This window comes from Haplochromis burtoni, unplaced genomic scaffold (genome assembly GCF_018398535.1).
Source record: "Haplochromis burtoni strain Fernald_Lab_line unplaced genomic scaffold, NCSU_Asbu1 Contig_70, whole genome shotgun sequence".
NCBI classification, from domain to species: Eukaryota; Metazoa; Chordata; class Actinopteri; order Cichliformes; family Cichlidae; genus Haplochromis; species Haplochromis burtoni.
In genome coordinates this window covers 1,713,927-1,725,000 of record NW_024582431.1, presented here as the reverse complement: position 1 = coordinate 1,725,000, position 11,074 = coordinate 1,713,927, and the positions used below count along the sequence as shown (strand labels likewise).

The 11,074-nt window shown below is 39.6% G+C and overlaps 1 protein-coding gene across 1 annotated transcript; it reads right to left on the bottom strand.

Annotated features, from left to right (window-relative positions):
- Positions 1 to 75: 75 nt before the first annotated feature.
- On the bottom strand, positions 76 to 5,507 carry LOC102293167 (germ cell-specific gene 1-like protein). Its single transcript, XM_042221615.1, has 5 exons — positions 4,571 to 5,507; positions 3,144 to 3,191; positions 2,401 to 2,553; positions 1,726 to 1,837; positions 76 to 1,093 (listed from the first exon to the last, which is right to left on the bottom strand). Exons 1-5 carry the CDS (start codon positions 4,857 to 4,859, stop codon positions 799 to 801), a joined length of 897 nt encoding a protein of 298 aa, XP_042077549.1. The 5' UTR covers positions 4,860 to 5,507; the 3' UTR covers positions 76 to 798.
- Positions 5,508 to 11,074: the final 5,567 nt, after the last annotated feature.

Sequence of the window (11,074 nt, the reverse complement as noted above, 5' to 3'; positions counted from 1 at the left end):
CCTCTGTCAGTGCGCCCCAGGGTGGCTGTGGCTACAATGTAACTTGCCATCACCAGTGTGTGAATGGGTGGATGACTGGTTGTGTAAAGCGCTTTGGGGTCCTTAGGGACTAGAAAAGCGCTATACAAATACAGGCTATTTACCATAGTGTTTATGGGAATTTTGTTCTCTGCGGTAAATTTCTTTCCAGTTTAAAAAAAATAAAAAATTCTAGTCCATCAAAAGTGTTTTGCAAATGATCGTTTGACCTTTATGACACCATCAAACTTAGCCAAGGTGAACATTCAAAAGAAAAATGATACATTATTACCAACAATCATTCTGTGTACAAACTTTACATCTATTTTACAATAAATAGTACCATAAATACTGTAAACAGGCACATCATTTGCAGTATACATTTATGGCTTTGATTCACAAGAATGAAAACCCAGTTAGATTTTCTGACTGAACATGTCTAATAAGGCTAGAAGCATTAAAGAGACACTCATTCTTTTGAAACAGTATAGATACACTTAACATTACATTTTAAATCTACATCGTGGTAAGCTGCACAAAAGAAAAAACACCTTCATGTCCACTTTTAGCTGCAATTTTCCAACTTTAAACTTATATGACTTAAACTTTCATGATGGGTTTTCATTAAGGCAGTACTAAATGTGTCAGACAGGGCTAACACCGCAGCCTGTTATCTTGTAGGTGTTTGTCCCACAGTGAAAACTTACCAAAGACAGCTATGCGTCAGTCCAATGGGATGCCACATTAAGAGAAATGCCGCCACCTACTGTCCTTTCTCACTCAGCACTGCTCTTCCCCCAAAGAATTTGCAATGTCACTGAAGTCCAGCGAGTCACCTGGTATAGGAGTTTTCCTGCCACTTTTTATGGTCTGACTAGAGTAATAATCCACAGATTTGGAGATGGAGTGCACAGAGTGCTCCCGGAAATATCCGAATGCCTCCCGTGCGTCCTCCTCCCTGATGCTTTGCTCGAAGGTCTTGCGTTTGTGTCTGAACTCAATGACGGTCTTTGTATAGGAGTTGAGGGTGGTGACAGATGCACCCATACAGCAGGTGAAGGAAGCCCAGGCCATGCTGATATAAAACAGCAAGATAATTCATATTTTAATAAACAGATGTGGTAGCTGAAAAAAAAAACTAACAAAAAAAGTGAAAACCTAATGGTGCGCTTCAGTGTGGTGAGGCATTCTGACGTTTTACCCTCAATACCGTGACACTGTATTTGGTAAGATTAGTGCCAATCACTTTAAGTCCCCCTGGTCTCCTCAAACAGGCTGGTTCGCATGTGAGGTCAGACAATCAAATCATCATCCCATGTTGTTTTCATGCAGACTGGATAATTCCCACAGAAGGTCAAGAATTGTTTAGCCTCCAAAATGAATTTTCAGCATACTGTGCACATTGTAAAGGAGTAAAATATTATTCCCTTATGCAATTCTAATCACACCCGCACTGGGGCTTTGGACACCAAAGCCTAATCCTACCATAACACGAGAGCTTTGGGCTTTTTTCATTACAGACAGTGATGCTGAAGAGAGGTGAGATCAGCGCTTCTGCTGACAGTGTGAGGCAGCACAGACATGCAGAGTGGACTTCTTCATCCTGTTTCTTAAAGAACGATTTGACTTAACTCTATCTATGTAACACTATAGATAACACAGCGTATAAAATTATCTGTATTGAGGTGGATGTTTGCAGAGTCTTACCAGAAAGACCAGCCATAGTCCCAGTTGTAGGGCCTCCAATCTGGTGGGCCAAGGCTGACGGTGACCTGGAAAACCTGTGTGTACATGACATGAGCCACCATGCCAAGAAGACCTGAAATCATATGCACAGTATATTGTTAGTAAGCTTTTCTGATTGATTCAGTGTACAAACAGAAAAGAAGAACAGTATTAAAAAAATACTTCGATGATTTCTTTCGAGTGCAGAATCAACCCTTTCCATGGGTATGGAAATATGAATATCCTAAGTAAAAACAGTGATGTTATCCAGGTGAGGATAACCTTAAATCCCCATCCAAGTAATTTACTAAGGTTCATTTACAAACTGTTATTTTGGGAAAAGAAGTGAAAAACATATTCAGCTGACCCTCTGCTTTCTTCTCGAGGCTTCTGTTTCTTTTTTAGATTTTGAATTGAGTTCAGATTTACTTCTGATCATTACAAGGAAACCAGACGGATGTTTCTCTGGTTCAAGAACAACAGCTCCCTCCTTATCAACAGATTAACCAGGATATGTTTGTTATGTTGTATTTCAAAAGCTGGCTTACAAAGATAAATGACAATCTTAGAAACCAGAAGCAAATACTTGAATACAGTACACTGCAGGAAATGTCACAAAAGCATTAAAGTTAGTGAAAAATAGAATCAAGCACATACCTGAAAGCACTGTAAAGATGGCAGCAAAGGCATTGAGTTTGAGTCCATCAATGACATTGCTGGAGTGCACTAGCTCCAAACACATGAGACTGAAGCCAACCAGCAGCAGAATAATGTACAACATCTCAGAAACAAGTGACAACCACAGCATCCCTGAAAAATGCCCAAAAAGCAAACAAGAAATGCACAATAACATAAATTAAGATGGAGATTCTTTATTAAAGGGAAGATTTTGATTTATTGTCACCTAACATCTCAATCTCACTGGTTAGTCAGACTTAATGTGGGGTGAAAGTAACATGACGATCTCATATGAAGTGCTACTTGAACTGATGTCAAAGCTTTCCGGTTTACAGAAAGCTTTATTCAGCCTTCCAATTAATCTAGTGGAATATAATCTGGCTGCACATGATGATCAGACATTTCAACTCCTCTTCACTCCATTTCTCGATTTTTTGCTTTTCTTGACAGATTGACAGGAACTAAGCATTTCTCAAGTGAAAGTGTCATCGCAGCTAAACATCTGTGAAACTTTAAACTGAATGTGTGAGCCCTCCTTCATGATTTCACATTAAAACATTCTTGAACTGACAGTTGCTGATTAGATCAGAACGGACCAAGATGTTACAGTGATGCAGAAATATTCACAAACATGGGGAAGTACAGCTCAGTGAATGAAAAGAGGGTAAGAATTAGAGGGCTTAAAGAGTTGTGATAACCAAGGTAACGCAGATAGCACTCACCTTTTTCTGATGCAGGGGCTAAATCAATAAAACTTCGACATCTCTCACCTAGAAACACAGCAGAAGATGACATGCTGTCATGATTTATTATTTATTACTGATCATATATATATATGGACTTTAAAAACACAGGTGGACTCAAAAACTGTGGCATAATGACAGTCTGTGACAAACAGGATACAAAATAACCAGTGACACTAAGGATTCCTGCAGACATGATGTTTTCCATCTGTTGACCAGAGCATGCCACTGGATTTGTTGCAAGTGGAACGCTTTAATCAGGTAGAAGGAGGGTGGCAACAGCTGTTTTGAGGAAAAACTCATCAAGGCCTCTGTTACGTAATCCTTATTAACTCAAGCTGTCTCAGCACTCCCTTCCTCCTCACCATCCCACAGTCACTTGATGAGATAAAAATGTGTTATTGCAATTGCTTCTTGGATATTTTGAATTTGTGGTTTGTTTCTAGTACATCACAAAAACACAGATTATCAGCACAGGTTGTCATGGCGTATTACAGAGCTGACAGACAGATGCTTCAGTAATTCCTTATCCAGCTGTAATAAACTAAACAGAGAGAGGACTAATCTGGGCTGATCACACCTTTTGTCCCTGAACTTTTCATGGTCATGATCACTCCTCTGACACACGTATAATCCATCCTCTTGAGCCCTCTGTTATTAATTTACAATACTCCATAATGGTCAGACTTAGTGAGTAACTCAAGCAACACACCATTCAAGTCCCAGGCAGCCGGCCAGCTGGGGATCTAAATGCTATTTTGTCTCCCTTAAAAAATAAATAATGATGAAAAAGTGAATTAAATGATTTCAGACTCAAGCTTTCAAGTGCTGCTGCTTACTTTTCTAAGGCATAATGACACAAATGGAAAGCCATTAAAAAAATAAGGAAAGAAAATCTCTGAAGGAGCAGCCAATCTCCATTTTAACTAAGTGTTGTATTTTGACAAAGGAGGAGATTAAAATGACAAGTTTATAAAAATTACTATTTGCTGGTTTTTTTTGTTTTTTTTATTTCTTTGGCTATTTTAAATGTTGAATGGTTGTTCGTTAATGCTTACATCAGCTCAGGTGTTGTCAAGTTTGATGACAATTATAAACAATTAAAACTAAAGATTAAAAAAAGATTATAAATAATAAGAAAAAAAAATAGCTCCAAATGGTTAAAGTCTTTACACTGATTTCAAAGCCATTCCTTCGTAATCATGAATTGGCGCATGTGTCATTTTTCTTCACTTACAGAAGCTTTTATTGCCGAGATTATCGTTGTGTTACATGAATAGTTATGTGTTTCTCTTAAGTTAGGAAAAAGAACCAAAGTAGTATGTAATCATTCCAGCTGCTGTGTTAACTAATAAAAAACATTCACGCACTACACACACACACACACACACACACACACACCTTACTTTCATCGTGAATATTTTCCTCGCATGAGATCCAGATTCCGGTGTGGAACTGACGGAACAGGAACCTGTCGTCGCCTGTCTCCCAGCTGTACACCACTTTGTTGGGGTCCGTTTCGTTCACCCCGTAGTCTATACACTGGTGCGTCCGCAGCTTGCTGCATTTTGGCTTGGGCACTCTCTGCGTCCCGACGCACCAGTAAGTAGTTATAAACGCGGTTATGGAGAAAAACAGCGCGAAGAAGTTCAAGCTAAGCGACAGAAGGGTCCTGGATCGGCGGCTCATCCTCATTGTCTGCGTAAAGGATGAGGCAGCGCGCGGCGTTCCGAAAAGTTCATGGGTGCGAAGTAGGAGGGACGCGCGAGCCGCAGCTAATTTCCAAGCACAACAGGTGAGGCGATGATCACATTCGGCACTCGGCAGTTTTCAACAACTTCCACTGGTGCACAAAGTGCAAACATCATCTCCGAGAGAGCTGAGCTGTGCGCCAAAATGTCACATTTCCGTCATTTTCACACGCGCTGCCCCACGAGTGTCCACCCTATAGGATGTCACGTTGCGTGAGGATTTGTCCAAGTTTGACCAAGGATTTTCTTATGACGCTCTCTCTCCCGGACTCCCTCTCGCGGTCATTTACGCCTCCCCTCCCTCCATGCCTAAGAATTTATCAGCTGCAAGACGATTATCAGACTGATGCGTAGGAAGTTACCACGGAAACGTTGAAATAAGATGCAGCAAGAGTTTAAAAGTGAAAGCTGTAAGAGGCTATTCTGGGATATGTGAGTGTATTTTCACGAAGCGGAAAATTAAAATAAAAAAAATCTCAGACCTATAAAACAGTTCACATGGAGAGTTCAGCTTCAACAAGCTATTTTAAAGCAATACGTCAAAAAGAGACTTTCTTCTGACATCTCAATAGTCCTCTATTTGGAAACCACTTTGTAACTGTATTCTTTAATATAATAATAGTGGCTATTTTGCCTTAAGATGAATGATAATAATGCTACACCTAGAGGACAATAGCCTATTTAGCACAATGAAAATTACTGAAGTGAGGACGTGAAAAAAATAAAACTAAACAATAAATGAACCTCATGAAGTTTCGGTTAATTTTATGTTGTGACCAGTGACAATAACTGTAAATAATCAGTCAATTAACTTAGCAAAACCTGTTAAAACTGTAAAAAAATGTAATACAGGAAATGTTTTCAGATGTGTATCTGTCGATCTTAATTGAGGAAGACTCAGTGAAAGAATTATTTTTAATTTATTTTTGTTTGAAAATAGAGTATCAGACTTAAAACATTACAGATGAATAAAGAATATCTATGATGTCCTCACCAGTTCATTCAGTTCTTAAAATGAATGAAATCTAATAGAATTCAGTTGCATAAGAGTTCATTTGAAGATCATTGCAACACTTTCTACTTCTCGCCTTCATTTCTGAGAGTTGGTTTTGTTTTCAGAGAAGCTGACCTGCGCGCTTGCATTTAGAGGGAGGTCATGTGGGGAGGATGATGAGCCTGCAGCTGCTCCGGACAAAATCAAAAGTGAGCAGAGCTCAACAGACTTGAGCTCTGCTCACTGATATAAGCAGAGAAAACTGCAGACTCTAGAGGCGAGGTGCCGAGTCCTCAGAGAATGACTTCTAATCTGAATTTTGCCGGAAACGTGCTTATCAAACAAACAAACAAAAAAAAAAAAACTGGGCTCCTGTACAGTAAATATTTACAACCCCAGGGGAAAAAGAGGGCAAATAGGCCTGCCATCTCTGTTAGCTCAGCAACATGCTGTCATTTTCAGCCTGGGAAGCTAATCCGCACTTCAACATGACTATGAAAACTGATAAAATAGGCCAGAGCATGTTTACCAGAGTGTCCCAAATACTCATGAACAAACTGCTAGTCATACTAGAGTAGCAGGGCAAGGTAGTAAACACCTTATAAGATCAAAGATGATTAAGACATGAGGAAAACATTTGTTGTTGTTGGTTTAATCTTTAACTGACATCTACCAGTCCTCAAAGGGTTACAGGCTCTGGGACTCCAGTGAACCACAGTGGGAGCCATTATCCACAAATGGAGAAAACTTGGAACAGTACTGAGCCTTCCCAGGAGAGGCTGGACTACCAAAGATTCAGAATGTGTTGATAATTAATCCAGGAAGCCACACACACACACACAAACACACACACACACAAAGCCAGATAAACACCTAAAAAAACTGAAGGCCTGACTTTCCACAGTTAATGTCAGTGTTCATGATTCAAAAATAAGGAAGAGACTGGGCAAAAATGGCAAATTGGGAGAATTCCAAAGAGAAAAGTGCTGCTGACCAAGAAGAACACAAAGGTTCGTCTCACATTTGCCCAAAACAATCCCCAGGACTTTGGGGAAAATATTCTGTGGACTGATGAAACAAAAGTTTAATGTTTATTGGAAAGTCGGAGTCCCGTTAAATCAGCATAACCATGAACCATGAATGTGCTACCATAAAATCCTGAAGAAGAATGTCCAGCCATTAGTTTGTGCCCTAAAGCTCTAGCACACTTGGGTTTTATAGCAGGACTAGAATGGCGAGTCCATAGCAAGTCCACCTAAATGAATGCTTTGGAGCAGCCTAGTCAAACTCTACACTTAAATTCTATTGAGATGCTTTGGCATAATCTGAACTTGGAAAGGCAGCGACTGTCTTCTTGTAGTATCTCGAAGACGTTTCACCCAAGAAGCTCCCTCAGTTCTTCTCGGATGAGAAGTAAAAGTCTTCAAGAAAACTTAAGAAGTCTAGTTATTTTCTTTCAAAGCTACTTAGGCTAGAATGACCTGGATAACTAAGAACCTACACGGACGCTTTGGCATAATCTTAAACAGACAGTTAATGCTTAAAAAAACCTTCCAAAGTGGCTGAATTAAAATAATTCTGCAAAGAACAGAATACCAAATCCCCCCTGCCATGATGTGAAAGACTCACAAATACTTGATTGCAGTTCTTGTTGCCAAGGGTAACACAACCAATTATTAGGTTTTTGGGGCAATTATTTTTTCCACATAGGTTTGGATAACTTTTCTCTCTTAATAGATGAAATCATCATTTAAAAATGGCATTTTGTATTCATTTGGGTTGGGTTTTTTTTCTGCACTACAGTTCTTTAATCTGAAACATATTGTTGCATATGTGAAAAATATACAACAAACTAAGAGCTCAGGAGTCAAATAATTTTTAAGGCCCTGCACTTGTCTACAGTCTGGTAAACTGCTTATGATGTCTCTGTGATGGTCATAGGCCGTCTCTTAAGCTCGTGACAAGAAGTTAATCCACGCTTTTAAGTTAACCAGTCTTTTCCTGTAATGTGGGAAATCCAATCACACATCCAACCAAGACTTTGAGCACAATAATTCAGTTCGCAAATGTGTCAGAGAGTTTTGCTATGCACACGGCATCCCCCAATGGAAATTAAGACTGATTCAGTATTCATATCAACGTATAAAGCTAAACAAAACAGATGTTCTCTAGTTCCCTTGTACTTAAAGTCCAGCTTTTTTTTTTAAGTATACTCTTGGTTAGGAACTATAACTTTGGAACAGCCAGCAGGGCTTTCAGTTTTTGGATGGTAGCTGAAGTTGTCAAAGCATGTAAAACAAAGCAGTGTTTTTTTTTACTTGTGCACGTTGGGAATGGCATTTCTCATTCTTTGTTAGCACTGGCAAATGTTTAGGGCATTAAGGCAAATGGCTAAGCACAATTGTTCAAGTACTTCAACTAATTACAAGTTGTGATCAAAGTAGATACTATTTCAGATAGTTTTACTCTCCAAAATATATATTTTTTATTTGATTTGATTTTTTTTTTTTTATCTTGGGAGGCACTGCATGGACAGTAATCCATCTACAAGTCAAAATCTGCTTATGCCACAAGTGTAAATATGACTATTGTAAAACAAACCCCCTCACAGAAGAGAAAGAAAAGTAGCAAGGCAGTGTAGCAAGGAGGAGACCACAGAGTAGATCCAGAGTAGATCCAGAGAATGGATGTAGTGTACTCTCACTTTAGCCAAATTATCTGTGGCCAAACAGGAGTGACAGGATGTACAGTGGTTCATAGCAGTACTTCTGTGGTATAATACTGCACTCAGCAGACCTATGTAAGTATCTCATTGGTATGCAAAAACTGAAGACTTTCATCTTTAATCCAAGGGATTTAACAAAAGTATTGCACTGACTGTTTAGGAATAATGAACATTTTTATACTCATTTTTAGAGGCTCAAAGGAAATTAGACAGATGACTGATAAAAATACTAGTTCCCCCATTACTTTATGACAGATTAGACATATAAAAGATCTGGAGTTAATTCCAAGTGTTGTACTTGTAGTTGCGTTGTTTAATCCAGCTATTCCCTGGAACTCTCAAGATGAAATCCAAAAGAATGTCAGTGAGAATGAAGGAGGACATCATTACCCTGAAAAGTCAAAATCAGATAGATAGCAAAATATTTAGGGGTGCCCAAATCAATTATCTGGTACATTCTTAAAAAGAATGAATGCAGTGGTCAGCTCAGCAACACTAAAAAGCCTGGAAAAGCAGGAATGGGAGCCAAAAAGGATGATCACAATACTCTTTTCTTTGGTTACCGCTTCAAAATATCCTGCAAATTAAACGTCTGTGACCAAACAGGAGTGAGAGGATGTCACAAGGAGGTAGGTATATTATTTTCAGAGTCTACAATCAAGAGACATACATGAATGGAAATGCAGAGATTTCATAATAAGTTGCAGACCAGTGATTACACTGAAGATCAGGAAGATTATATTTAGCCAGAAAACATCTAAAAGAGCATGTGCAGTACTGCAAAGAAAAAAATCTCTGGACAGATGAAACCAAGATTAACTTGAACTAGAATGATGAGAAGAGGAAAGTGTATAAAAGGAGAGAAACAGCTTATAATCCAAAGAATACCAAATTATCTATCAAACATGGCGGCAATGTTATGGAAGGGCCAATGGAACTGGGTCATTAGTGTTTACTGATAATGTGATTGCTGATAGAAGTAGCAGGATTAATTCTGCAGTGTCCATACTATCTGCTCAGAAGGGATTACAGTCCTAATGACTTAAAGAATACTGTTAAAGCAAACCAGGAGTTTCTCGAGGCATGGCCATACAGCAGCGGTCCCCAACCCCCGAGCCACGGTCGTGAGTCGTTTGGTACCAGTCGTTTGGTACCAGGCCGGGTGTGAAATTTATGCTATTCAGGAGTTTTATCATTTTTTTAAGCGTTTTTATCGTTAACTCGGTTTCCCTGGGTCTTTTCCTGTGTGTTATGAATAATTCTTCTTACTTAGGTAACGGTACTGGTTTTATTTTGTTGTATTTAAAGGCCGGTCCGTGAAAATATTGTCGGACATAAACCGTTCCGTGGCGCAAAAAAGGTTGGAGACCGCTGCCATACGGCATACTTTCAATCACTGAAGACAAAACTGAGTTGAGGAAGAGTCACAAACAATCAACACCTGAAGGCAGTAAAGGCCTGGCAGAGTATCTTAAGGGAAGGAAATACAGCATTTGCTCATGTCCATGGGTTCTTGGCTTTGACCTTGTGTCCACAGTTGTCGCCATACTCTTCACAGTCATAGTCAGGATGCTGTAAGAGATACTAAATGCAAAAAATCATCTTGCAGCTGAGGTAGTTCACACATTGTCACTGCTGTTCACTGGATGGCGTGGCATGTTGCTGCAGGATGCTGTGGTAGCCATGTTGGTTCATGATTTTCAATAAATCCCCAACAGTGTCAGAAGCAAAGCTCCCCCACTCCATCACACCTCCTCCATGCTTCACAGTGGGAAACAGGAAAGTAGAGACCATGCGTTCAACTTGTCAGAGTTGCACAAAGACATGGCGGGTGGAACCAAAGATCTCAAATTTGGACTCATCAGACCAAAGTACAAATTTCCACTGGTATCATGTCCACTCCGTGTGTTTCTTGGCCCAAACAAATCTTTTCTGCTTGTTGCTTTTCCTTAGTAGTGGTTTCTTTGCAGCTATTTGACCATAAAGGCTTGATTCGTGAAGTCTCCTCTGAACAGTTGATGTAGAAATGTGTCTGCTGCTGGAACTCTGTGTGGCAGACAACTCTGTGTGGGGCTCTAATCTGTTAACTTGCGATTTCTGAGGCTGGTGACTCGGATGAATTATTATTATTTTTTTACCCTTTTAGACCTTCAGTTCATTTCCTTTTAGACTGTCATTTCTCTTTACTTAGCTGATTGGTTCTTTCCATAATAGGAATTCTAATAGTTGTCAAATAGGACTGTCTACTGTGCACCAACCTGACTTCTGCACAACACACCTGCTGGTCCCAACCCCATTAAGAAGGCAAAAAATTCCACAAATGAACCCTGAAAAGGCACACCGTGAAGTGAAAACCATTTCAGATGACTACATCATAAATCTCATCGAGAGAAGGCCAAGGGTTTGCAGGGCCGTCAACAAAGTGTAGGGTGGCTATTTC

Excerpts from the sequence above, each read along its gene's own strand:
- LOC102293167 (XM_042221615.1), bottom strand. The coding sequence starts at position 4,859 with ATGAGGATGAGCCGCCGATCCAGGACCCTTCTGTCGCTTAGCTTGAAC. Across the intron at positions 2,554-3,143 it reads AGCCCCTGCATCAGAAAAAG|GGATGCTGTGGTTGTCACTT; the intron begins GTGAGTGCTATC and ends GGCATTTTTCAG. Across the intron at positions 1,094-1,725 it reads GACTATGGCTGGTCTTTCTG|CATGGCCTGGGCTTCCTTCA; the intron begins GTAAGACTCTGC and ends GTTTTATATCAG.